Source organism: Mustelus asterias, chromosome 24 (assembly GCF_964213995.1).
Source record: "Mustelus asterias chromosome 24, sMusAst1.hap1.1, whole genome shotgun sequence".
Classification (NCBI taxonomy): domain Eukaryota; kingdom Metazoa; phylum Chordata; class Chondrichthyes; order Carcharhiniformes; family Triakidae; genus Mustelus; species Mustelus asterias.
The window spans coordinates 1288055-1315334 of NC_135824.1; the positions used below are offsets into that span (position 1 = coordinate 1288055).

The following is a 27280-nucleotide window of genomic DNA, read 5'->3' on the forward strand; positions in this document are numbered from 1 at the left end:
TTTAATTTTGTTACTTGCTGATTGCATTCAGAACATATACAAAATGAGTCTACACCTTGGTTTCATCGGTCAGAACATTGAATACAGGAGTTGGGACGTCTTGTTAAAGTTGTACAAGACATTGGTAAGGCTGCACTGTGTGCAATTCTGGTCACCCTATTATAGAAAGGATATTATTAAACTAGAAAGAGTGCAGAAAAGATTTACTAGGATGCTACCGGGACTTGATGGGTTGAGTTATGAGAGGCTGGATAGACTGGGACTTTTTTCTCTGGAGCGCAGGAGGCTGAGGGGTGACCTTATAGAGGTCTATAAAATAATGAGGGGCATAGACAAGGTAGATAGTCAATATCTTTTCCCAAAGGTGGGGGAGTCTAAAACTAGAGGGCATAAGTTTAAGGTGAGAGGGGAGAGATACAAAAGTGTCCAGAGGGGCAATTTTTTCACACAAAGAGTGGTGAGTGTCTGGAACAAGCTGCCAGAGGTAGTAGTAGAGGCGGGTACAATTTTATCTTTTAAAAAGCATTTAGATAGTTACATGGGTACAATGGGTATAGAGAGATATAGGCCAAATGCGGGCAATTGGGATTAGCTCAGGGGTTTTTAAATAAAAGGGCGGCATGGACAAGTTGGGCCAAAGGGCCTGTTTCCATGCTGTAAACCTCTATGACTCTATGACTCTACCTGTTTACAATTCTAAAGCTTAATTTTATAAGTTTATTTATTTGTGTCACAAGTAGGCTTACATTAACACTGCAATGAAGTTACTGTGAAAATCCCCTAGTCGCCACACTCCAGCGCCTGTTCGGGTACACTGAGGGAGAATTTAGCAGGGCCAATGCACCTAACCAGCACATCTTTCGGACTGTGGGAGGAAACCCGCGCAGAACGTGCAAACTCCGCACAGACAGTGACCCAAGCCGGGAATTGAACCCAGGTCCCTGGCGCTGTGAGGCAGCTGTGCTAACCATTGTGCCACCATGTCAAGTGTTCACTCCTTTACACTTTTTTCTACCCAGTTATTAGTTGATCTATAATTTGTTAATGTTGTTCACTACAAACTATTCTTGTTGTGTTCCACAGTAGCAATCTGATGTTTTGTTCCAGTACAGTGGCACAGTGGTTAGCACAGCTGCCTCACAGCGCCAGGGACCCTGGTTCAATTCCTGGCTTGGGTGATTGTGCGGAGTCTGCACATTCTCCCCGTGTCTGCGTGGGTTTCTGCCTCAATATTTCACAAGAGCAAAACAAAATCACCGCAAAATGCTTGAGGAGGAGGAAAACTTGGTTGAGAACACACCTGTCCCATTACACAGACATTCTCCCTGCGTCTGCGTGTGTTTCTGCCTCAATAATGTAAACTGGAGTCTGCTTTCTGGGGAGGAGGGTGGGGGGCGGCTTTGAAAGGCTCCACCCCCAGGACAGAGTTTAGTTTAATTGTTGAATATTTGGTTTAATTGTTGAGTGAATGAAGTAAGTACGCTTGAAGGAGGGTGTTCCTAATTTCTTGCCATGTGACTCTGGGCTGGGCAAACACCTCAAAGTTTTTGCCTTTCTAAGTTAAGCTAAATTAAACTTTTACTTAAATTTAATCTTTTACAAATAGGCAAAAGTAAATTGAAGCTTCCTGTGAATAAAAACATAGAAACCATAGAAACATAGAAACCCTACAGTGCAGAAGGAGGCCATTCGGCCCATCGAGTCTGCACCGACCACAATCCCACCCAGGCCCCACCCCCACACATTTTTACCCGCTAATCCCTCTAACCTACACATCCCAGGACTCTAAGGGGCAATTTTTTAACCTGGCCAATCAACCTAACCCGCACATCTTTGGACTGTGGGAGGAAACCGGAGCACCCGGAGGAAACCCACGCAGACACGAGGAGAATGTGCAAACTCCACACAGACAGTGAGAGATAATTTACTGAATTCTTCGAACCAACTCGAATGCTTTTAATCTTTTGTATTTGTTTTTATACTTTTCCAATTCAATCAAATCAAATCCAATTCAGAGTCTCAACAAGTTGAGACATTTCCGATCCAGGCTGACAAGACAGGGCGAGCGACCAAACCACCCTGTCCTGGGCCTGATCTACATGAGTCAAGCTGATTGGAGAAGGGGGAGGTTCCTCCTCCAAGACTTGAGCTCATTTGCATCCCAGCCAAAAGGCCGAGATGCCGCTTTTAAAAATGGCTTCATATGAAACATATGAAGCCTCAGCGTAACCTAATGACCCCGACCAAGCGCGGCCGACCATGGGCTGCCGACCATACACTTGATCCTGTTTCAATTGGAGATAGTGGCTTCCTCAGTGTCACCAAACAAAAGATCTATTAAAAATGTCCTTTTTTAGAGAGAGAGAGAGAATGAATAAAATTAAAATCAGAACAAAGACAAAGGGAACAACAATTTAAATCTGCTGGTGTCTTCCTGCAGAGGCTGGTGAATCTCTGGAATTCTCTGCCCCGAAGGGTGGTGGAGGCTGGATCATTAGAAACATCCGTATTTACTAAGGAAACTGGCATGGAGTCTATGGAAATAAGGCAAACAAGTAGGGAGGTCATGGAGCCTGTACAGATTAAAGGGGAGGAGGTGCTTGCTGTCTTGAGGCAAATCAGAGTAGATAAATCCCCAAGACCGGACAGGGTATTCCCTCGGACCTTGAAGGAGACTAGTGTTGAAATTGCAGGGGCCCTGGCAATATTTAAAATGTCGGTATCCACGGGTGAGGTGCCGGATGATTGGAGGATAGCTCCTGTTGTTCCGTTGTTTAAAAAAGGCTCAAAAAGTAATGCGGGAAATTATAGGCCGGTAAGTTTGACGTCAGTAGTAGGTAAATTATTGAAAGGAGTACTAAGAGATAGGATCTACAAATATTTGGATAGACAGGGACTTTTAGGGAGAGTCAACATGGCTTTGTGCGTGGTAGGTCATGTTTAACCAATCTATTAGAGATTTTCGAGGAGGTTACCAGGAAAGTGGATGAAGGGAAGGCAGTGGATGTTGTCTACATGGACTTCAGTAAGGCCTTTGACAAGGTCCCGCATGGGAGGTTAGGTTCAGTCGCTAGGTATACATGGAGAGGTAGTAAATTGGATTAGACATTGGCTCAATGGAAGAACACAGTAAGAAGTTTAACAACACCAGGTTAAAGTCCAACAGGTTTATTTGGTAGCAAAAGCCACACAAGCTTTCGGAGCTCTAAGCCCCTTCTTCAGGTGAGTGGAGGATTGCTTCTCTGAGTGGAGGCCTGTGACTAGTGGTGTGTCACAGGGATCAGTGCTGGGTCCACTGTTTGTCATCTATATCAATGATCTGGATGATAATGTGGTAAATTGGATCAGCAAATTTGCTGATGATACAAAGATTGGAGGTGTAGTGGACAATGAGGAAGGTTTTCAAAGCTTGCAGAGGGATTTGGACCTGCTAGAAAAATGGGCTGAAAAATGGCAGATGGAGTTTAATGCAGACAAGTGTGAGGTATTGCACTTTGGAAGGACAAACCAAAGTAGAACGTACAGGGTAAATGGTAGGACACTGAAGAGTGCAGTAGAACAGAGGGATCTGGGAATACAGATACATAATTCCCTAAAAGTGGCGTCACAGGTAGATAAGGTTGTAAAGTGTGCTTTTGGTACATTGGCCTTTATAAATCAAAGTATTGAGTATAAGAGTTGGAATGTTATGGTGAGGTTGTATAAGACATTGGTGAGGCCGAATTTAGAGTATTGTGTGCAGTTTTGGTCACGTAATTACAGGAAGGATATTAATAAGGTTGAAAGCGTGCAGAGAAGGTTTACAAGGATGTTGCCGGGACCTGAGAAACTGAGTAACAGAGAAAGATTGAATAGGTTAGGACTTTATTCCCTGGAGCGTAGAAGAATGAGGGGAGATTTGATAGAGGTGTATAAGATTTTGATGGGTATAGATAGAGTGAATGCAAGCAGGCTTTTTCCACTGAGGCTAGGGGAGAAAAAAAACTAGAGGACATGGGTTAAGGGTGAAGGGGGAAAAGTTTAAAGGGAATATTAGGGGGGGCTTCTTCACACAGAGAGGTGGGAGTGTGGAATGAGCTGCCAGATGAAGTGGTGAATGCGGGCTCACCTTTAACATTTAAGAAAAACTTGGATAGGTACATGGATGAGAGGGGTACGGAGGGATATGGTCCAGGTGCAGGTCAGTGGGACTAGGCAGAAAAATGGTTCGACACAGCCAAGAAGGGCCAAAAGGCCTGTTTCTGTGCTGTAATTTTCTATGGTTCTATATTTAAAGTGGAGGTGGATAAATAGCGGGGGGGGGGGGGTCGATGCACAGGATTCGCACCCCACTAGTGTCTCCCAGTGCCGGAAATCGGCGGGGAGGCGGGGGTAGCATTTAAATGCTATTAGCGGGCCCAGGACTAGAACAAAGAAAATTACAGCACAGGAACAGGCCTTCCGCATTCCAAGCCTGCACCGACTATGTTGCCTGTGTGAACTAAAACCCCCTACCCCTACCGGGGACCATATCACTCTATTCCCATCCTATTCATTTATTTGTCAAGACACCCCTTAAAAGTCACTAGTAGCTGCTTCCACTTCCTCCCCTGGCAGCGTGTTCCAGGCACCCACCACCCTCTGTGTAAAAAACCTGCCCCATATATCTCCTTTAAACCTTGCCCCTCGCACCTTAAACCTATGCCCCCTGGTAATTGACTCTTCCACCTTGGGAAAAAGCTTCTGACTATCCACTCTGTCCATGCCCCTCATTATCTTGTAGACCTCTATCAAGTCGCCCCTCAACATCCGTCGTTCCAGTGAGAACAAACCAAGTTTCTCCGACATCTCGTCATAGTTAATACCCTCCCATACCAGGCAACATCCTGGTAAATCTTTTCTGTACCCTCTCCAAAGCCTCCACATCCTTCTGGTAGTGTGGTGACCAGAATTGAACACTTTATTCCAAGCGCGGCATAACTAAGGTTCTATAAAGCTGTAACATAACTTGCCAATTTTTAAACTCAATGCCCCGACCGATGAAGGCAAGCATGATGTATGCTTTCTTGACTACCTTCTCCACCTGCATTGCCACTTTCAGTGACCTGTGTACCTGTACACCCAGATCCCTTTGCCTATCAATACTCTTAAGGGTTCTGCCATTTACTGTATATTTCCCATCTGTATTAGACCTTCCAAAATGCATTACCTCACATTTGTCTGGATTAAACTCCATCTGCCATCTCTCCGCCCAAGTCTCCAACCGATCAATGTCCTGCTGTATCCTCTGACAGTCCTCATCGCTATCCCCAATTCCACCAACCTTTGTGTCATCCACAAACTTACTAATCAAACCAGTCACACTGCAGTTGATGTTGTCTACATGGACTTTAGCAAGGCCTCTGACAAGGTACCGCATGGTAGGTTGTTGCATAAGGTTAAATCTCACAGGATTCAGGGTGAGGTATCTAAATGGATACAAAATTGGCTTCACGACAGAAGCCAGAGGGTGGTTGTAGAGAGTTGTTTTTCAAACTGGAGGCCTGGGACCAGCGGTGTGCCTCAGGGATCAGTGCTGGGTCCACTGTTATTTGTCATTTATATTAATGATTTGGATGAGAATATAGGAGGCATGGTTAGTAAGTTTGCAGGTGACACCAAGAGTGGTGGCATAGTGGACAGTGAAGAAAGTTATCTCCAATTGCAACGGGATCTTGATCAATTGGGCCAGTGGGCTGACGAATGGCAGATGGAGTTTAATTTAGACAAATGCGAGGTGATGCATTTTGGTAGATTGAACCAGGGCAGGACTTACTCAGTTAATGGTAGGACGTTGGGGAGAGTTACAGTACAAAGAGATCTAGGGGTACATGTTCATAGCCCCTTGAAAGTGGAGTTACAGGTGGACAGAGTGATGAAGAAGGCATTCGGCATGCTTGGTTTCATCGGTCAGAACATTGAATACAGGAGTTGGAATGTCTTGTTGAAGTTGTACAAGACATTGGTAAGGCCACACTTGGAATACTGTGTGCAATTCTGGTCACCCTATTATAGAAAGGATATTATTAAACTAGAAAGAGTGCAGAAAAGATTTACTAGGATGCTACCGGGACTTGATGGATTGAGTTATAAGGAGAGGCTGGATAGACTGGGACTTTCTTCTCTGGAGCATAGGAGGCTGAGGGGTGATCTTATAGAGGTCTATAAAATAATGAGGGGCACAGATCAGCTAGATAGTCAATATCTTTTCCCAAAGGTAGGGGAGTCTAAAACTAGAGGGCATAGATTTAAGGTGAGAGGGGAGAGATACAAAAGTGTCCAGAGAAGCAATTTTTTCACACAGAGGGTGGTGAGTGTCTGGAACAAGCTGCCAGAGATAGTAGTAGAGGCGGGTACAATTTTGTCTTTTAAAAAGCATTGAGATAGTTACATGGATACATAGAAAGCCACAGCACAAACAGGCCCTTCGGCCCACAAGTTGCGCCGATCACATCCCCACCTCTAGGCCTATCTATAGCCCTCAATCCCATTAAATCCCATGTACTCATCCAGAAGTCTCTTAAAAGACCCCAACGAGTTTGCCTCCACCACCACCGACGTCAGCCGATTCCACTCACCCACCACCCTCTGAGTGAAAAACTTACCCCTGACATCTCCTCTGTACCTACCCCCCAGCACCTTAAACCTGTGTCCTCTCGTAGCAACCATTTCAGCCCTTGGAAATAGCCTCTGGGAGTCTACCCTATCCAGACCTCTCAACATCTTGTAAACCTCTATCAGGTCACCTCTCATCCTTCGTCTCTCCAGGGAGAAGAGACCAAGCTCCCTCAACCTATCCTCATAAGGCATGCCCCCCAATCCAGGCAACATCCTTGTAAATCTCCTCTGCACCCTTTCAATGGCTTCAACATCTTTCCTGTAATGAGGTGACCAGAACTGCGCGCAGTACTCCAAGTGGGGTCTAACCAGGGTCCTATAAAGCTGCAGCATTATCTCCCGACTCCTAAACTCAATCCCTCGATTAATGAAGGCCAGTACGCCGTACGCCTTCTTGACCGCATCCTCCACTTGCGAGGCCGATTTAAGAGTCCTATGGACCCGGACCCCAAGGTCCTTCTGATCCTCTACACTGCTAAGAATGGTACCCTTCATATTATACTGCTGCTTCATCCCATTGGATCTGCCAAAATGGATCACCACACACTTATCCGGGTTGAAGTCCATCTGCCACTTCTCCGCCCAGTCTTGCATTCTATCTATGTCTCGCTGCAACTTCTGACATCCCTCCAAACTATCCACAACACCACCTACCTTGGTGTCGTCAGCAAACTTACCAACCCATCCCTCCACTTCCTCATCCAGGTCATTTATGAAAATGACAAACAGCAAGGGTCCCAGAACAGATCCCTGGGGCACTCCACTGGTCACTGACCTCCATGCAGAGAAAGACCCCTCCACAGCCACTCTCTGCCTTCTGCAGGCAAGCCAGTTCTGGATCCACAAGGCAACAGCCCCTTGGATCCCATGCCCTCTCACTTTCTCAAGAAGTCTTGCATGGGGGACCTTATCGAACGCCTTGCTGAAGTCCATATAGACCACATCCACCGCTCTTCCTTCGTCAATGTGTTTGGTCACATTTTCAAAGAACTCAACCAGGCTTGTAAGGCACGACCTGCCCTTGACAAAGCCGTGCTGACTACTTTTGATCATACTAAACTTCTCTAGATGATCATAAATCCTGTCTCTCAGGATCCTCTCCATCAACTTACCAACCACTGAGGTTAGACTCACCGGTCGGTAATTTCCCGGGCTGTCCCTGTTCCCTTTCTTGAATATAGGGACCACATCTGCAGTCCTCCAATCCTCCGGAACCTCTCCCGTCTCCATCGACGATGCAAAGATCATCGCCAAAGGCTCCGCAATCTCCTCCCTCGCCTCCCACAGTAACCTGGGGTACATCCCATCCGGTCCCGGCGACTTACCAACCTTGATGCCATTCAATAGTTCCAACACATCCTCTTTCTTTATGTCCACATGCTCGATCCTTTCTGTCCACCGCAAACCAGCAGTACAACCACCCAGATCCCTTTCCACCAATACGATGGGTATTGAGGGATATGAGCCAAATGCAGGCAATTGGGATTAGTTTACGGGTTTTTTTAAAAAAAGGGCGGCATGGACAAGTTGGGCCGAAGGGCCTGTTTCCATGCTGTAAACCTCCATGACTTTCCTCCAAATCACTTATATATATTACAAACAGCAAAGGTCCCAACACCGATCCCTGAAGAACACCACTAGTCACAACCCTCTCCCTGGCTACCCTCTTGCTCTTTATATATGTATAAAAAGTCTTGGGATTTTCCTTAATCCTGTTGGCCAATGTCTTTTTGTGATCCCTTTTGCCCTCCTGACGCCTTGCTTAAATTTCTTTCTACTTTCCTTGTATTCCACAGTTGCTTCGTGTGTTCCCAGTCTCCTAGCTTTGACAAATGCTTCCTTTTTCTTTTTAACTCGGCTCACAATCCAGTGCTCGTTATCCAAGGTTCCCGAAACTTGCCATTTTATCCTTCATCCTTACAGGAATGTGCCGGTCCTGAATCCCTATCAACTTACAGTTGAAATCCACCCACATGCCAGATATTGATTTGCCCTCAAACATCTGCCCCCAATCTACATTCTTCAGTTCCTGCCTAATATTGTTGTACAGTAAGAAGTCTCACAACGCCAGGTTAAAGTGCAACAGGCTTATTTGGTAGCACAATCTTTCAGAGCGCTGCTCCTTCATCAGGTGAGTGAAGAGTTGGGTTCACAAACAGGGTATATACAGACACAGACTCAATTTACAAGATAATGGTTGGAATGCGAGTCTTAACAGGTAGCGGAGAAGCTACAACATCTTCTCCGGAGCCTTCAGCATGTCATCCGATGAAGACGAACATCTCGCCAAGGCCATCCCCACACCCCCACTTCTTGCCTTCAAACAACCACGCATTCTCAAACAGACCATTGTCCGCAGCAAACTACCCAGCCTTCAGGAGAACAGTGACCACGACACCACACAGCCCTGCCACAGCAACCTCCAGTTTAGATGCAACCTGTCCTTCTTGTCCAGGTCCCACCTACTCTGGAAGAGATCCCAATGTCCAAATATCTGAAACCCTCCCTCCTACACCAGCTGTTTAGCCACGTGTTGAGCTGTACTATCTTTCTATTTCTAGCCTCACTGGCACGTGGCACAGGGAGTAATCCTGAGATTACAATCTAGACGTTCTGCTTTTTAACTTTCTACCTAACTCCCCAAACTGCTGCTGCTGGACCTCATCACTCTTACTACCTATGTCATTGGCACCAATATGTACCACGACCTCTGGCTGTTCACCCTCTCCCTTCAGAATGCTTTCTGCCCATTCAGAGAAATCCTGGATCCTGGCACCGGGGAGTCAACATACCATCCTGGAGTCTCCTTCACATCCACAGAAGCACGTATCTGTACCCCTAACTATAGAGTCCCGTATAACTATTGCTCTAGTACTCTTTGTCCCTTCCTACTTAACAACAGAGCCAGCTGTGGTGCCACTGCTCAGGCTGCTGCTGCTGTAATTCCCTGATAGGCCATTCCCCCCAACAGTATCCAAAATGGTATACTTGTTAGAGAGGGGACGACCACAGGGGATTCCTGCACTGACTGCCTGTCCCTTCTAGCGGTCACCCATCTATCTGCCTGCACCTTGGGTGTCACCACATCTCTAAAGCTCCTATCTATGATGCTTTCCGCCACCTTCATGCTCCTAAGTGCATCCAACTGCTGCTCCAACCTATCCATGCGGTCTGTAAGGAGCTGCAACTGGGTGCACTTCCTGCAGATGTAGTTGTCCGAGACGCTGGAAGCTTCACGAAGCAGCACTGAACTCCACTGGCCAACATTTCTGTCACCAATTAAATGATTTAAGAAAATTTATTAAACTCTTACCTTCACTTATCACTGCAGATACCCGAGGTAGGTCTTTATATCACTTACCTTCCCAGGATGCTCTCTGGATCTCTCCCTGCAGATTAACAATTACAACGCAAGAAGAAAGACAACAGAACAAAGAAGGAAAAAGCACCTCCTCCCACACTGCTCCAAATTACCAAGTTTCAATCACTCCGGCTGCCTCACTCAGGTTGTCTCCTGCTCACGTGCGCAAAGCTTACCTGAATTCTCTGGGCCCGCTTGCCTCTGCTACCCCGCCAGAGTGTTTCACTCCAGCGGGGTTTAAAGTAGCTCCCCACTTTCGGGGAGCTAGCAATCGGGGCCCCCAGGGTGTTGGGTGGCAGGGGGGTGCCCTCTGGGCATGGGCACCCTGGTAGTGCCAGCCTGTTCCCCAGCACTGCCCAAGGGGCAAAGTGCCCATGCCCCGAGGGCACCTTGGCACTGCCCACCAGGCATGGGGCAGTGGCAAGGGGGCGGGGCCTATTGTGGGCAGTGCCAAGGGGCTGGGGCCTGGGGGGAGGAGCCTAGGGGGTGATCGGTGGGGGTGGGGGGTCACACTGCCACTCTGCCATTGGGATTGGTTGGGGCAGGAAGGAGACCAGTGCTCGGGGCAGGCTGGGGAGGGCAGCCAGGAGGGGTCTGCCTGCCTCATGGGGGGAGGGAGGGAGGGAATCGTCACTACCGGGGCAGGGGGGGTGGGAGGGCGGCGGGATCATCACTACTGGGGGGGAAGGGGGGGGGCTGACAGTTCGGGGCTACTGTGCACGTGCAGAGTCTTGCTGGTTTCAGCCTCCCGGACAGGAATAGTTTTTAATGATATTCACCTGGTGGCTTCTGCATCGCACAGAGTGTGGAAGATTCTTCTCTGAACTCCCACTGAAAAAACAATCGTGAAGAACTTCAGTGTTCCCGTGAATTCAAACCTTTGAATTTTTAGGGAGAATTCTGCCCTGGGTGTCTGATAAATGATAGAATTTGGACGGCACTTTAAAGGTTTAATTTTCAATTGCTGCTTCTCTGGGTTCCTGCGGTCAACAGCTTTCTTCCTCACAATCATAGAAACTAGAAGCAGGAGGAGGCCATTCAGCCCTTCCAGCCTGCTCCACCATTCATCTTGATCGTGGCTGATCATCAAGTTCAATGTCCTGATCCCCCCTTCCGACCATGTCCCTGGATCCCTTTAGCCCCAAGAGCTATATCTAATTTAAGACATAAGAGCAGAATTAGGCCACTCGGCCCATCGAGTCTGCTCCGCCATTCAAGCATGGCTGATACTTTTCTCATCCCCATTCTCCTGCCTTTTCCCCATAACCCCTGATCCCCTTATTAATCAAGAACCTATCTATCTCTGTCTTAAAGACACTCAATGACCTGACCTCCACAGCCTTCTGTGGCAAAGAATTCCACAGATTATGAGAGGCATGGCTGAAGAAATACCTCCTTATCTCTGTTTTAAAGGATCATCCCTTTAGCTTGAGGTTGTGCCCACTGGCTCCAGTTTTTCCTACTAGTGGAAACATCCTCTTCATGTCCACTCAAAGAACAAAGAAAATTAGAACGCAGGAACAGGCCCTTCGGCCCTCCAAGCCTGCACCGACCATGCTGCCCGACTTAACTAAAACCCCCTATGCTTCCGGGGACCATATCCCTCTATTCCCATTCTATTCATGTACTTAACAAGACGCCCCTTAAAAGTCACTACCATATCCACTTCCACTACCTCCCCCGGCAATGAGTTCCAGGCACCCACCACCCTCTGTGTACAAAATCTGCCTCGTACATCTCCTTTAAACCTTGCCCCTCACACCTTAAACCTATGCCTCCTAGTAATTGACTCTTCCACCCTGGGGAAAAAGCTTCTGACAATCCACTCTGTCCATGCCTCTCATAATCTTGTAGACTTCTATCAGGTCTCCCCTCAACCTCCGTCACTCCAGTGAGAACAAACCAAGTTTCTCCAACCTCTCCTCATAGCTAATGCCCTCCATACCAGGCAACATCCTGGTAAATCTTTTCTGTACCCTCTCCAAAGCCTCCACATCCTTCTGGTAGTGTTGCGACCAGAATTGAACATTATATTCCAAGTGCGGCCTAACTAAGGTTCTACAAAGCTGCAACATGACTTGCCAATTTTTAAACTCAATGCCCCGGCCGATGAAGGCAAGCATGCCGTATGCCTTCTTGACTACCTTCTCCACCTGTGTTGCCACTTTCAGTCATCTGTGTACCTGTACACCCAGATCCCTTTGCCTATCAATATTCTTAAGGATTCTGCCATTTACTGTATATTTCTTATCTGTATTAGACCTTCCAAAATGCATTACCTTACATTTGTCCGGATTAAACTCCATCTGCCATCTCTCCGCCCAAGTCTCCAACTGATCTATATCCTGCTGTATCCTCTGATGGTCCTCATCACTATCTGCAAATCTACCAACCTTTGTGTCGTCCGCAAACTTACTAATCAATCCAGTTACATTTTCCTCCAAATCATTTATATATATTACAAACAGCAAAGGTCCCAGCACTGATCCCTGAGGAATGCCACTTGTCACAGCCCTCCATTCAGAAATGTACCCTTCCACTGCTACCCTCTGTCGTCTTTGACCCAGCCAGTTTTGTATCCACCTTGCTAGTTCACCTCTGATCCCATGCGACTTCACCTTCTGCACCAGTCTGCCATGAGGGACCTTGTCAAAGGTCTTACTGAAGTCCATGTAGACAACATCTACTGCCCTACCCTCATCAATCATCTTCGTCACTTCCTCGAAAAACTCGATCAAGTTCATGAGACACGACCTCCCCTTCACAAAACTATGTTGTCTCTCACTAATACGTCCACTTATTTCCAAGTGGGAATAAATCCTGTCTCGAAGAATCCTCTCCAATAATTTCCCTACCACTTATGTAAGACTCACTGGCCTGTAATTACCTGGATTATTCTTGCTACCCTTCTTAAACAAAGGAACAACATTGGCAATTCTCCAATTCTCTGGGACCTCCCCTGTATGATGTGTGTAGCCAGTGAAGATACAAAGATTTCTCTCAAGGCCCCAGCAATTTCCTCACTCTATCCAGGCCTCGCAGTATCCTGTAAGTTTCAGTAAGATCCCCCCTCATCCTTCTAAATTCCAATGAATACAGACCCAGAGTCCTCAACCGTTCCTCATACGACAAGCTCTTCATTCCAGGGATCATTCTTGCGAACCTCCTCTGGACCCTTTCCAAGGCCAGCACATCCTTCCTTAGGTACGGGGTCCAAAACTGCTCACAATACTCCAAAAGGGATCTGACCAGAGCCTTATACAGTCTCAGAAATACATCCCTGCTCTTGTATTCTAGCCCTCTCGACATGAATGCTAACATTGCATTTGCCTTCCTAACTGCCGACTGAACCTGCACGTTAACCTTAAGAGAATCTTGAACAAGGACTCCCAAGTCCCTTTGTGCTTCCGATTTCCTAAGCATTTTCCCATTTAGAAAATAGTCTATGCCTCCATTCCTCCTTCCAAAGTGCATAACCTCACACTTTTCTATTTTGTATTCCATCTGCCACTTCTTTGCCCACTCTCCTACACTGTCCAAGTCCTTCTGCAGCCCCCCTGCTTCCTCAATACTACCTGTCCCTCTACATATCTTTGTATTATCTGCAAACTTAGCAACAGTGCCTTCAGTTCCTTCTTCCAAATCGTTAATGTATATTGTGAAAAGTTGTGGTCCCAGCACCGACCCCTGAGGCACACCAGTAGTCACCAGCTGCCATCCTGAGAAAGACCCCTTTATCCCCACTCTCTGTGAATTTCTCCTTGAAATCACACAGCGTTTTGGCCTCAACTACTTTCTGTGGGAGTGAATTCCACACATTCACCACCCTTTGGGTGAAGAAATCTCTCCTCACCTCAGTTCTAAAAGGTTTACCCCTTATCCTCAAACTATGACTTCTGGTCCTGGATTCCCGCACCATCGGGAACATTCTTTCTGAATCTACCCTGTCTAACCCTGTTAGAATTTTATACGTTTCTGTGAGATCCCCTCTCACTCTTCTAAACTCCAGTGAATATAATCCTCACCGACTTCATTTCTCCTCATATGACAGACCTGCCATCCCAGGGATCAGCCTGGCAAACATTTGCTATACTCCCTCTATAGCAAGAACATTCTTCCTCAGATAGAAACACCAACACTGCACACAATACTCCAGGTGTGGCCTCACCAACACCCTATACAATTGCAGCAAAACATCCCTATCTCTATACTCAAATCCTCTCACTATGAAGGCCAACATACCATCTGCCTTCTTTACTGCCTGCTGTACCTGAGCACTTACTTTCAGCGGCTGATGCGCGAGGACACCGGGGTCTCTCTGAGTATCCGCCTCACTCAATTTACACCCATTCAAGTAATAATCTGTCTTCCTATTATTGCTACCAAAGTGGATAACCTCACATTTATCCACATTATACTGCATCTGCCATGCAGATGCCCACACACACACTGTCCAAATCACGCCAAAGAGGCAACTTTTCATGCCAACAGCCAATCAGCTTCACTGCTCTGCTGCCCTCTGCTGGATCACACATGGCCAATTTTTGTAACATCCGCAAAGTTTCTAATCACACCCCCTACATTCAAATCTAAATCATTGATATATCTCATCAACAGCAGGGAACCCAGCATTGAGCCCTGTAAAAACCCCACTGGAAACAACCTTCCAGCCACAAAAACACCCACCAACTGTTAACTCTTTACTTGCTGCCATAGAACCCATTTTGGATCAAACGTGTCATTTTCCCTTGGATCCCATGAAACTTTACTTTGCTGACCAGTCTATCATGTGGAACCTTGTCAAAAACCTTGCTAACAGCCACATGGAGTACATCAAACACAAAAAATACAAATCCTTTCTCTTCTGATTTTGCTGCAAGATCTGAGTGGTTCACACAATTTCATGATTGTTGCGATGTAGGCGACTGTTTAAAGGTAATGAGGTTAATCTCTCGGTTTGTGGTTCTGGCATAATGGTTATCATCCATCGGGCTGACGATTCGGAATTTGATTTAACACCTTAGCTGAAGGAAGACTTTTCAAAGAATGGGGTGCCTGCAGAGTGCTGCTGAGATTCAAAGCCACAGCTCTGGCCTGGAGCAAATGTATCGAATGAATCGGACTGATCTTTAAATGAAAACACCAGGTTTTAATTCACTTTGTTCACGTCTGGGGGAGAATGCTCTCATCTGTTTCTTTTTCAGGCCAACACCTATGAGAAGCATTGGCCATTTTACCAGCAATATGGAGGCCAGAGATTTCCTAAGGAACATGTGAAGAAAGCTGTTGCAGAAATAGATGAGATGTGTAATGTTCTCCGTGGGGAGGGAGTCACTGTCAGACACCCAGAGCTCATAGACTGGTCTGAATGTTATAAAACTCCAGACTTTGAATCTACAGGTAAGGAAAGGTTTTCCTTGCAATGTTGTTCTATAGTAATAAGAGTGATGAAAGATATATTTGGTGAATATGGGCTGAGGTCTGACGAGATCAGGCAAGATGTGGAGATGGGGCGGCACGGTAGCACAGTGGTTAGCACTGCTGCTTCACAGCTCCAGGATCCTGGGTTCGATTCCCGGCTTGGGGCACTGTCTGTGTGGAGTTTGCACATTCTCCTCGTGTCTGCGTGGGTTTCCTCTGGGTGCTCCGGTTTCCTCCCACAGTCCAAAGATGTGCGGGTTAGGTTGATTGGCCACGCTAAAATTGCCTCTTAGAGTCCTGAGATGTGTAGGTTAGAGGGATTAGCAGGTAAATATGTGGGGGTGGGGCCTGGGTGGGATTGTGGTCGGTGCAGACTCGATGGACCGAATGGCCTCCTTCTGCACTGTAGGGATTCTATGCCGGCGTTGGACTGGGGTGAACACAGTAAGAAGTCTCATAACACCAGGTTATAGTCCAACAGGTTTATTTGGTAGCAAATACCATAAGCTTTCGGAGCACTGCTCCTACACAGTCCACAAATGGACCTTAACCTTTCTTACCCCCTCCGTTCCTGAAGGCATGACCTCCTTCTCTGATAAAGAACCAACCCTGCTCCCACTGTTTATTAGTGAGCCCCTCTGACCAAGAGATGGAACCTCAGGAGTTGACCCTGTTCTAACCTGATGTCGCTGCAGAGTGCTGAGGAACCCAGGCTGACATCCTCCCCTAGCCCAGACAGGTGGTGTTTGTCCTTTTATCATTTAAGATGACCAAATTCATTGAGTTAAATTTTAGGTGTGACGCGTTTGAAGATGCTAATGAGAGATTAGAGATACAGCACTGGTCAGGAAAAACAAGAGGCCATTCGGTCCCTCCAACCTATTCTACTATTCAGTTAGAGTATGGATTTTAGACATATCAGCTTCAGGTTAAGGTGCCAGACATGAATTGAAGACCATTAAAAAGAATCTGCATGATTAAAGGTTGGGAGGGAGTGTGTAATGAGGATCCCATAAACGGGAGAAGAACCAGGGCTTATGATTTCCCTCCTGGGCCCTGCTCCTAATGTTTTCCCTAACCCTAACCCTCATGTCTTTTCTTGTGAGGGAATCTAGAACTAAAAGTAAAGGGTCTCATAATTAAGACTGAGATTAGGAGGAATTTCTCCCCTTGGAAGGTTGTTAGTCTTTGGAATTCTCTTCCACAGAGAGTGGTTGAGGCTGGGCTATTGAATATTCTGTTATGGCCAGATGAGGAGGGGTCGAATGTTCTCTTTGTCCTCTCCTCATTTCACCACAAGAGGTCTTCACTGTTTATGAAGGATGTATTTACCAATTCAGTGAGTATTTAACTATTTATGTGCTGCGACCATAAAAGAACCAATTGGATAGGTTTCCTTGAGTTTAGCAAAGAAAGAGGTTAACTTCATCGTACTTAAACCAATCAACGTAAAATACAAACAGCCCACAGGACAGGTTGGCCAAATTAGAGTCCTTAAAGTTCAAATGAATTTGCAGTTTGGTGACTTTGCTCGATTCAGACTGAATCCAGTCTCCCCGCCCTCGCTCGGAGGCCTCCCCGCCCTCGCTCGGAGGCCTCCCCGCCCTCGCTCGGAGGCCTCCCCGCCCTCGCTCGGAGGCCTCCCCGCCCTCGCTCGGAGGCCTCCCCGCCCTCGCTCGGAGGCCTCCCCGCCCTCGCTCGGAGGCCTCCCCGCCCTCGCTCGGAGGCCTCCCCGCCCTCGCTCGGAGGCCTCCCCGCCCTCGCTCGGAGGCCTCCCCGCCCTCGCTCGGAGGCCTCCCCGCCCTCGCTCGGAGGCCTCCCCGCCCTCGCTCGGAGGCCTCCCCGCCCTCGCTCGGAGGTCTCCCCGCCCTCGCTCGGAGGTCTTGCTGCTGTCAGCATTGAGGTGGTTTAAAGCTGCAGATGGATGATTTGTCTATTCTTCTAGAGAGAGACAAAGAGAGCTAAGGATCAGTTAGATAAGAAACCTTAACTCTGTTTCTCTCCATAGATGCTGCCAGATCTGCTGAGTTTACCCAGCATTTTCTGTTTTTATTGTACACAGTACTCCAGATGTGGTCTCATCAATACCCTGTACAACATTAGCAAAACATCCTGACTTTTATATTCCATTCCCCCTGCAATAAACACCAACATTCTATTTACCTTCCTAATCACTTGCTGTACCTGCACACTAACCTTTCCTGATTCATTTACTAGGACGCCCAGATCCCTCTGTACCACAGAGTTCTACAATCTCTCTCCATTTAAATAATTTGCTGCTTTTTGTTCTTACTGTCAAAGTGAACAAACGTTTGATTCACTCCATCCGCCACATTTTTACCCATTCACTTAACCTGCCTATATCCATTTATAGCCTCTTAATGTCCACTTCACAATCTTTGTATCATCAGCAAATTTAGCAACCATATATTTGGTCCCTTCATCCAAGTCACTGATATAAACTATAAGTAGTTGAGGCCCCGGCAATGATCCTTGTGGCACTCCATTTGTGACATCTTGCTGACCCAAAAATCACCCATTTCTGCCTACTCTCTGTTTCCTTACACCGAACCTCTATTTCCCTTTCACAAAACCATCTTGACTTTGCCTGATTGCATTGAGATTTTCTGAGTGCCCTGCTATAACCTCCTTAAGAATATTTTCCAGCAATTTCCCTACAACAAATTTTAATTGGCCTATAGTTTCCTGCTCTCTGTCTCCTTCCTTTCTTGAATCGAGGAGTCTTCATCACCTTGAGATAAAGATCAGCGTTGCATTAGGATTTTTTTCATTGCTGAGTCTGGATAGGCTGTGGATAACACTTGGGATATTTCTGGTCTGTGTTCCTCAGCAAGTGAAACAATATTGGGTTCATTCACTGAGATCTCAAAGGAGCATACACAATGGACCTTAATCCTAGTGTCAGAATGGGAGTTGATCCTGGGGAGGGGTACGGTGGGAACTTGACATCCTTCGCCCAACCATCTTCAGCTGCTTCATCAATGACTTTCCCTCCATCATAAGGTCAGAAGTGGGGACGGCCCAAGCACTGATGAAGGGTTGTCCAGACTTGAAACATTTGCTCCATTCTGTCTCCACAGATGCTGGCAGACCTATTAAGTTTTTCCAGCATTTTCTGTTTTTGTACCATTGACAGAATGCACTTCAGGATCTCACCAAGGTGCTTAGGCAGCACCTTCCAAACCTGCGATCTCTACCTCTAGAAAGACAAGAGCAGCAGATACCTGGGAACTCCACCACCTTGAAGTTTCCCTCCAAGTCACTCACCATCCTGACTTAGAAATATATCCGCTGTTCCTTCACTGTCACTGGATCAAAATCCTGGAACTCCCTCCCTAATAGCACTGTACCTACACCTCAGGGACTGCAGCGGTTCAAGACGGCAGCTCACCACCACCTTCTCAAGGGCATTTAGGGATGGGTAGTTAATGCTGATCTAACCAGGAATACCCACATCCCATAAAATAACTTATTAAAAATTGATACGCACAAATGACCTGACCTTCCGTTTGTTATATTTTCTGAAGCAGATGCTGTTAAGTTGAATATTAGCTGAGAGAATGAATGACTTGATGTTGTACTGACAGTAAGCTGCTCTCCTCAGGAATGTATGCTGCCATGCCGAGAGATATATTGCTGGTGGTTGGCAATGAGATCATTGAAGCACCAATGGCATGGCGCGCTCGCTTTTTTGAATACAGAGCGTATCGGCCGCTCATCAAGGATTATTTTCTGCGGGGAGCAAAATGGACAACAGCTCCTAAACCGCAAATGTCTGACAAACTCTATGACATGGTAAGCATCGACTCACCTGGATGGTGAAAGTTCCTCTCATCATTAAACTGTTTCTCAGAGTTAGATACTAGATGGGGCGGCACGGTGACACAGTGGTTAGCACTGCTGCTTCACAGCTCCAGGGACCTGGGTTCGATTCCCGGCTTGGGTCACTGTCTGTGTGGAGTTTGCACATTCTCCTCGTGTCTGCGTGGGTTTCCTCCGGGTGCTCCGGTTTCCTCCCACAGTCCAAAGATGTGCGGGTTAGGTTGATTGGCCATGCTAAAAATTGCCCCTTAGTGTCCTGAGATGCGTAGGTTATGGGGATTAGCGGGTAAATGTGTAGGGGTATGGGAGTAGGGCCTGGGTGGGATTGTGGTCGGTTCAGACTCGATGGGCCGAATGGCCTGTTTCTGCACGGTAGGGTTTCTATGATTTCTATGACAGACCTCAGCTGGAACATTGTGTACAGTTGTGGGCGCCTCACTATAGAAAGGATGTGAACGCATTGGAGAAAGTGCAGAAGAGGTTTACAAGAATGGTTCCAGGGATGAGAAACTTCAGTTATGAGGATGGATTGGAGAGATTGGGACTGTTCCCCTTGGAGAGGAGAGGCTAACAGGAGATTTGATAGAGACGTTCAAAATCATGAGGGAGTTGGACAGAGTAGAGAGGGAGAAACTGTTCCCCCTCATAAAAGGATCAAGTCTGAGAGGGCACAGATTTAAAGTGATTTGCAAAAGAAGCAAATGTGATATGAAAAAAAACTTTTTCACCCAGCGAGTGGTTCAGGTCAGGAATGCACTGCCTGGGGGTGTGATGGAGGCAGGTTCAACTGACGCATTGAAGAGGACATTAGATGATTATTTGAATAGAAACAATACGCAGGGTACGGGGAAAAAGCAGGAGAATGGCACTAAGTCATGATGCTCTTTTGGAGAGTCGGTGCAAACATGATGGGCCAAATGGCCTCCTTCTGTCCTGTAATGATTCTGTGAAGGGTTCAGCAGTGTGGTACAGTCAATACCGGGTGACCTTCAGAGGGTCCAAGTCCAGACTGTGCAGGTTCAGAGGAGAAGTGAAAAAGCAAATATGAGAAACAAAACAAGAGGTTCACCAGATTGATTCGGGGGACGAATGGGTTGACAGATGAGGAGAGATTAAACAGTTTGATCTTATACTTTAGATGGAGTTTAGAAGGATGAGAGGGGATCTGATCGAGGTATATAAAATTTTAAAAGGAATTGATAAAGTAAATATCGACCAAATGTTTCCCCAGATGGGGCAATCTAGAACAAGAGGTCACAGGAATAGGTTGAGAGGCGGGAGATTTAAAACTGAGATGAGGAGGAACTACTTCTCGCAGAGGGTGGTGAATTTGTGGAACTCGCTGCCCCATAGCGTGGTGGAGTCTGAATCATTGAATGGGTTCAAGAGGGAGATAGATATATTTCTAATAAAAAAAGGGAAAGAGGGATACAGGGAACAGGTGGGGAGGTGGATTTGAGACCAGGGAGAGATTAGCCATGATCTGATTGAATGGTGGAGCAGATTCGGGGGGCTCGAAGGGCAGAACTTGCCGACTCCTGATCCTAATTCCAATGTTCCTTTGAGAGAATGAAAAGAGACTGTCAGCTAACAGAAAAAGGAATCTTCTATGGGCATATCTATGGTAAAACATAGAACATAGAACATAGAACATTACAGCGCAGAACAGGCCCTTCGGCCCACGATGTTGCACCGACCAGTTAAAAAAAAAAACTGTGACCCTCCAACCTAAACCAATTTCTTTTCGTCCATGAACCTATCTACGGATCTCTTAAACGCCCCCAAACTAGGCGCATTTACAACTGATGCTGGCAGGGCATTCCAATCCCTCACCACCCTCTGGGTAAAGAACCTACCCCTGACATCGGTTCTATAACTACCCCCCCTCAATTTAAAGCCATGCCCCCTCGTGCTGGATTTCTCCATCAGAGGAAAAAGGCTATCACTATCCACCCTATCTAAACCTCTAATCATCTTATATGTTTCAATAAGATCCCCTCTTAGCCGCCGCCTTTCCAGCGAAAACAATCCCAAATCCCTCAGCCTCTCCTCATAGGATCTCCCCTCCATACCAGGCAACATCCTGGTAAACCTCCTCTGCACCCTCTCCAAAGCCTCCACATCCTTCCTGTAATGTGGGGACCAGAACTGCACACAGTACTCCAAGTGCGGCCGCACCAGAGTTGTGTACAGTTGCAACATAACGCTACGACTCCTAAATTCAATCCCCCTACCAATAAACGCCAAGACACCATATGCCTTCTTAACAACCTTATCTACTTGATTCCCAACTTTCAGGGATCTATGCACACATACACCTAGATCCCTCTGCTCCTCCACACTATTCAAAGTCCTCCCGTTAGCCCTATACTCAACACATCTGTTATTCCTACCAAAGTGAATTACCTCACACTTCTCCGCATTAAACTCCATCCGCCACCTCTCGGCCCAACTTTGCAACCTGTCTAAGTCTTCCTGCAAACTACGACACCCTTCCTCACTGTCTACCACACCACCGACTTTGGTGTCATCAGCAAATTTGCTAATCCACCCAACTATACCCTCATCCAGATCATTAATAAATATTACAAACAGCAGTGGCCCCAAAACAGATCCCTGAGGTACACCACTTGTAACCGCACTCCATGATGAATATTTACTATCAACCACCACCCTCTGTTTCCTATCCGCTAGCCAATTCCTGATCCAATTTCCTAGATCACCCCCAATCCCATACATCTGCATTTTCTGCAGAAGCCTACCATGGTGAACCTTATCAAACGCCTTACTAAAATCCATATATACCACGTCCACTGCCTTGCCCCCATCCACCTCCTTGGTCACTTTCTCAAAAAACTCAATAAGGTTAGTAAGGCACGACCTACCTGCCACAAAACCATGCTGACTATCACCTATCAATTCATTACTCTCCAAATAACTATAAATCCTATCCCTTATAATTTTTTCCAACATCTTGCCGACAACAGAAGTGAGACTCACCGGTCTATAATTCCCGGGGAAGTCTCTGTTCCCCTTCTTAAACAATGGGACAACATTCGCTAACCTCCAATCTTCTGGTACTATACCAGAGGCCAACGACGACCTGACGATCAGAGCCAGAGGCTCTGCAATCACTTCTCTTGCCTCCCAGAGAATCCTTGGATAAATCCCATCCGGACCAGGGGATTTATCTATTTTCAGACCCTCCAGAATATCCTGCACATCCTCCTTATCAACTGTAATACTGTCTATTCTACTCCCCTGCAACCCAGTGTCCTCCTCAGCTATATTCATGTCCCCTTGCGTGAACACCGAAGAGAAATATTGGTTCAATGCTTCACCAATCTCCTCCGGTTCCACACATAACTTCCCTCTGCCATCTATAACTGGCCCTAAACTTGCCCTAACCAACCTTCTGTTCTTGACATACCTATAGAACGCCTTAGGATTCTCTTTAACCCTATCCGCCAAAGTCTTCTCATGTCCCCTTTTAGCCCTTCTAAGCTCGCTCTTCAACTCCCTCTTAGCCAATCTAAAGCTTTCTAGTGCACTACCCGAGTGCTCACGTCTCATCCGAACATAAGCCTCCTTTTTCTTTTTAACCAACAAAGAAACTTTTTTGGTGCACCACGGTTCCCTAGCCCTACCAATTCCTCCTTGCCTGACAGGGACATACCTATCACAGACTCGCAGTAGCTGCTCCTTGAAAAAACTCCACATGTCGGACGTTCCCAGTCCCTGTAATCTCCTAGTCCAACCTATGTTTCCTAATTCTCTCCTAATAGCCTCATAATTACCCTTCCCCCAGCTAAAACCACTGGCCCGAGGTTCATGCCTATCCCTTTCCATCACTAAGGTGAACGTAACCGAATTGTGGTCACTATCACCAAAATGCACACCAACTTCCAAGTCTAGCACCTGGTCTGGCTCATTTCCCAGCACCAGATCCAATATAGCCTCACCTCTAGTTGGCCTGTCTACATACTGAGTCAAAAAACCTTCCTGCACGCTTTGAACAAAAACTGACCCCTCTAACGAGCTAGAGCTATAACAATTCCAGTCAATATTAGTCAAGTTAAAATCCCCCATAACAATTGCCCTATTACTTTCACTCCTAAGCAGGATTGACTCCGCAATCCTTTCCTCAACCTCTCTAGAACTTTTAGGAGGTCTATAAAAGACTCCCAACAGGGTGACCTCTCCTCTCCTATTTCTAATCTCCGCCCATACTACCTCAACAGATAAGTCCTCATCAAACCTCCTCTCTGACACTGTGATACAATCTCTGACCAATAATGCTACCCCTCCCCCTCTTCTACCTCCTTCCCTACTTCGACTAAAACATTTGAACCCCGGGACCTGCAGCATCCATTCCTGCCCCTGCTCTATCCATGTCTCTGAAATAGCCACAACATCAAAGTCCCAGGTACTGATCCACGCTGCAAGTTCACCCCCTTTATTGCGAATACTCCTGGCATTGAAGTATACACATTTCAAACCCTGCTCCACCCCACCTCTGCAATGCCGTGCATTGCAGTCCCCATCCATGCATCCCTCACTTTCAGCCCCACTACTCAGGATCCCTCCCCCCCCCCCGAATCAGTTTAAACCTCCCTGCATGGCCTTAGCAAATTTACCCCCCAGGATATTGGTCCCCTTCTGATTAAGGTGTAGACCATCCTTCTCATAGAGGTCACACCTTCCCCAGTACGAGCCCCAATTGCTTAAGTACCTGAACCCCTCCCTCCTGCACCATCCCCTCAGCCATGAATTCAAACCTTCCCTCTCCCTATTCCTCTCTAAACTATCCCGTGGTACAGGCAAGAGTCCAGAGATAACCACTCTGTCAGTCTTGGCCTTTAGTTTCCACCCCAACTCCATAAATCCCTGCCTAATATCCCCTTCCCCTATCCTCCCTATGTCGTGTGTCCCCACATGTACAATAAAAGGAGGAATTAGGGCGATAGATTCTTGCCTAACGTGGGAGTCAAAGGTTATGGGGGGCGGGGAGGTGGGGGGGGAGGCGGATGTGGAGTTGAGGCCACAATCAGATCAGCCATGATCTTACTGAATGGTGGAGCAGATTCGGGGGGCCGAATGGCCTACTCCTGCTCCTAACAAGCAGGCAGGGAGTATGGCTTAAATAGTAAATGAATACTTCATCAAGGAAGAAGATGCTGCCCAGACCATGGTGAAAGAGGAGGTCATTCAGACACTAGAAGGGTTTAAGATTGACGAGTTGGTATTTGATGGACTATCTGTGTTTAAAGTTGATAAGGCACAGGGATTGGATGAGCTGGATCCAAGGATACTCCTAGACTTGGAGTGATGCCAGAGGACTGGGAATTGCAAATGTTAAACTCTTGTTAAAAAAGGGTGTACCGATAAATCCAACAACTACAGGCCAGGGAAACTTCCAGAAATGATAATTCGGGACAAAATTAATAGTTACATGTGGGTTAATTAAAGAAAACCAGCTCAGATTTGTTAAGAGAAAATGAAGTTTGACTAACTTGCTGGGGTTTTTCATGAGGTAACAAAATGCCATTGTTGTTGTGTGCATGGACTTCTAGAAGATTTCTGATAAATTGCCCAATGAGAGGCCTGTGAGCAGACTTATAGTTCATGGAATAAAAGGGACAGTAACAATGTTGGATACAGAACTGGCTGAGTGACAGCAGTAATGGTTAATGGATGTTTTTCCAGGGGTCAGGGTTGGAACCCTTGCTTTTCCTGATATATATTAATGACTTGCACCTTGGTGCGCAGGGGGCAATTTCAAAATTTGCAGATGGTACAAAACTTGGAAGCATTGTGAACTGTGAGGAGGACAATGTACTTCATAAAGACAAAGGCTGATGAAATGGGCGGACAAGCAGAGGATGAAATTTAATGCAGAGAAGTGGGAAGTGATTCGTTTTGGCAGGAAATACAAGGTCGATGTAAAATATAATTCGAAAGGGGATACAGGAGCAGAGGGATCTGTGTAAATCATTGATGGAGACTCAGGACTACAGAGAGTGTTTAACAAAGTATACAGTATCCTGGGCTTCATTAGTAGGGGCATAGAGTACAAGAGCGAGGAAGCTGTGTTCAACTCGTGTAAAAACACTGGTTTGCCCTTGGCTGCAATTTTGTGTTGAATTCTGGGTGCTGCCCTTTAGGAAGGATGTGAAGGCATTGGCGAGAGTTCAGAAAAGATTCATGAGAATGGATCCAGGGATTACATGGATAGATTGCAGAAGTTGGGACTGTTCCTCCTGGAGAAGAGAAGGTGGAGAGGAGATTTGACCGAGATCTTCAAAATCATGAGGGAATTGGACAGAGCAGCTGAGGAGAAATTGTTCCCAATGATGGAAACATTTAGAACCAGAGGGCAGGGTTTAGGGCAATTGGCAAAAGAATTAATGGCAACATGGGGAAAATCTTCTCACTCAGCGAGTGGTTCAGGCCTGGAATGCACTGTCCAAGAGTGCAGTTGAAGCATTGCAAAGGGATTTATCTGAACAGGAAGAATGTGCAGGATTCCGGGGAGAAGTTGGGGAATGGCACTCAGTGAATTGTTCCATTAGTGGGGCAGCACAGACAGAATGGGCTGAAGGGTCTCCTCCCCGTTGTATGATTCTATGATTTGTTGTGAAAGTTGAATTGATTACATTCCGGTCTCTGTTGCCGCTACAGGATTATCCCATTCTTTCCGTGGAGGACAGACACAAACTCGCCGCCCAGGGGAAATTTGTAACCACTGAATTTGAACCTTGCTTTGATGCTGCTGACTTCATGAGAGCTGGGAGAGATATCTTTGTACAAAGGAGCCAGGTGGGCACTTTACTTCACTTAGCCCTTCACATCCCACTGTCCCCTGATCAACCTCAGCTTACAGCTATTGCCCCTAGTGCAAATTCATATTTTCCGATTAATTATTTCCATTGAAGCTGGACTGTGCCCAGAATCTGTGCATTGCTTCGTTTGTGCACCATATAAAGTATTAACAAGTCCAACAGGTGGAGATCCAGTGTGAATAATGGGTTTGTTTTATTCTCCAGGTGACTAACTATCTGGGGATTGAGTGGATGCGCAGACACCTTTCACCAACTTACAGAATTCACACAATTTCTTTCAAGGATCCAAACCCCATGCATATCGATGCAACCTTCAACATCATTGGACCAGGTTTGGTATTATCGAATCCAGACCGCCCCTGTCACCAAGTAAGATTATTGAGAAACAGCAGACTGTCTGATGTCTGCTAAAGGATTTTGGAACAGATAAATGTTTGTGTTATATTCATGTTACCCTTTAGCAGACAAATACATTTCACTATAACTGGTAACTGAGGGTCTGATTCCTGCAGCTGGGAACCACGGGGTTCTCTCCTTCTGTTTTTGAGGGGTTTCTGATATTGACCCTGCTGAACAGAGTGGAGTCAATAACCTGTTCACATTCATAATTAATCAAATAATACTCAGAGTGAGAATAGTGAAATATTAGAATTATAGAATCCCTACAGAGCAGAAGGAGGCCATTCAGCCCATCGAACCTGCACTGACAACAGTCCCACCCAGGCTCTATCCCCATAACCCCACATATTTACCCTGCAAATCCCTCTTACACTAAGGGAGAATTTAGCATGTCCAATTACCCTAACCCATACATTTTGGACTGTTGGAGGAAACTGGAGCACCCGGAGGAAACCCACACAGACACGGGGAGAATGTGCAAACTCCACATAGACAGTGACCCAAGGCCGGAATTGAACCCGGGTCCCTGGCTCTCTGAGGCAGCAGTGCTAACCACTGTGCCACCGTGCCACCACTCGTGTCTGTTTTGTCACTATAACACTGGAGAGAATTCCCGATTCCCTGCAGATTTGGTCACCAGAGGATAGGAACAGGTGAATACCCTAAACATGGCCCACCTCTCCCGGACAAGGCTGGAGATTTTACTCAGGAATTGCTGGGAGGTCAATGAGACAGAATAGCTTTCAAAACAGGAATAGACTGTTGTCATTATGGATCA

At 46.6% G+C, this 27280-nt stretch overlaps 1 protein-coding gene across 1 annotated transcript in view; it reads left to right on the forward strand.

Annotated features, from left to right (window-relative positions):
- The window catches only part of gatm (glycine amidinotransferase (L-arginine:glycine amidinotransferase)), a 37879-nt gene that overhangs the window by 4329 nt on the left and 6270 nt on the right, over positions 1 to 27280 (forward strand). The window contains exons 3-6 of the mRNA XM_078241138.1: positions 15202 to 15397; positions 19044 to 19234; positions 25943 to 26080; positions 26308 to 26472. Coding sequence (XP_078097264.1) covers positions 15202 to 15397; positions 19044 to 19234; positions 25943 to 26080; positions 26308 to 26472 — 690 coding nt within the window. The remainder of the gene's footprint in view (positions 1 to 15201; positions 15398 to 19043; positions 19235 to 25942; positions 26081 to 26307; positions 26473 to 27280) is intronic.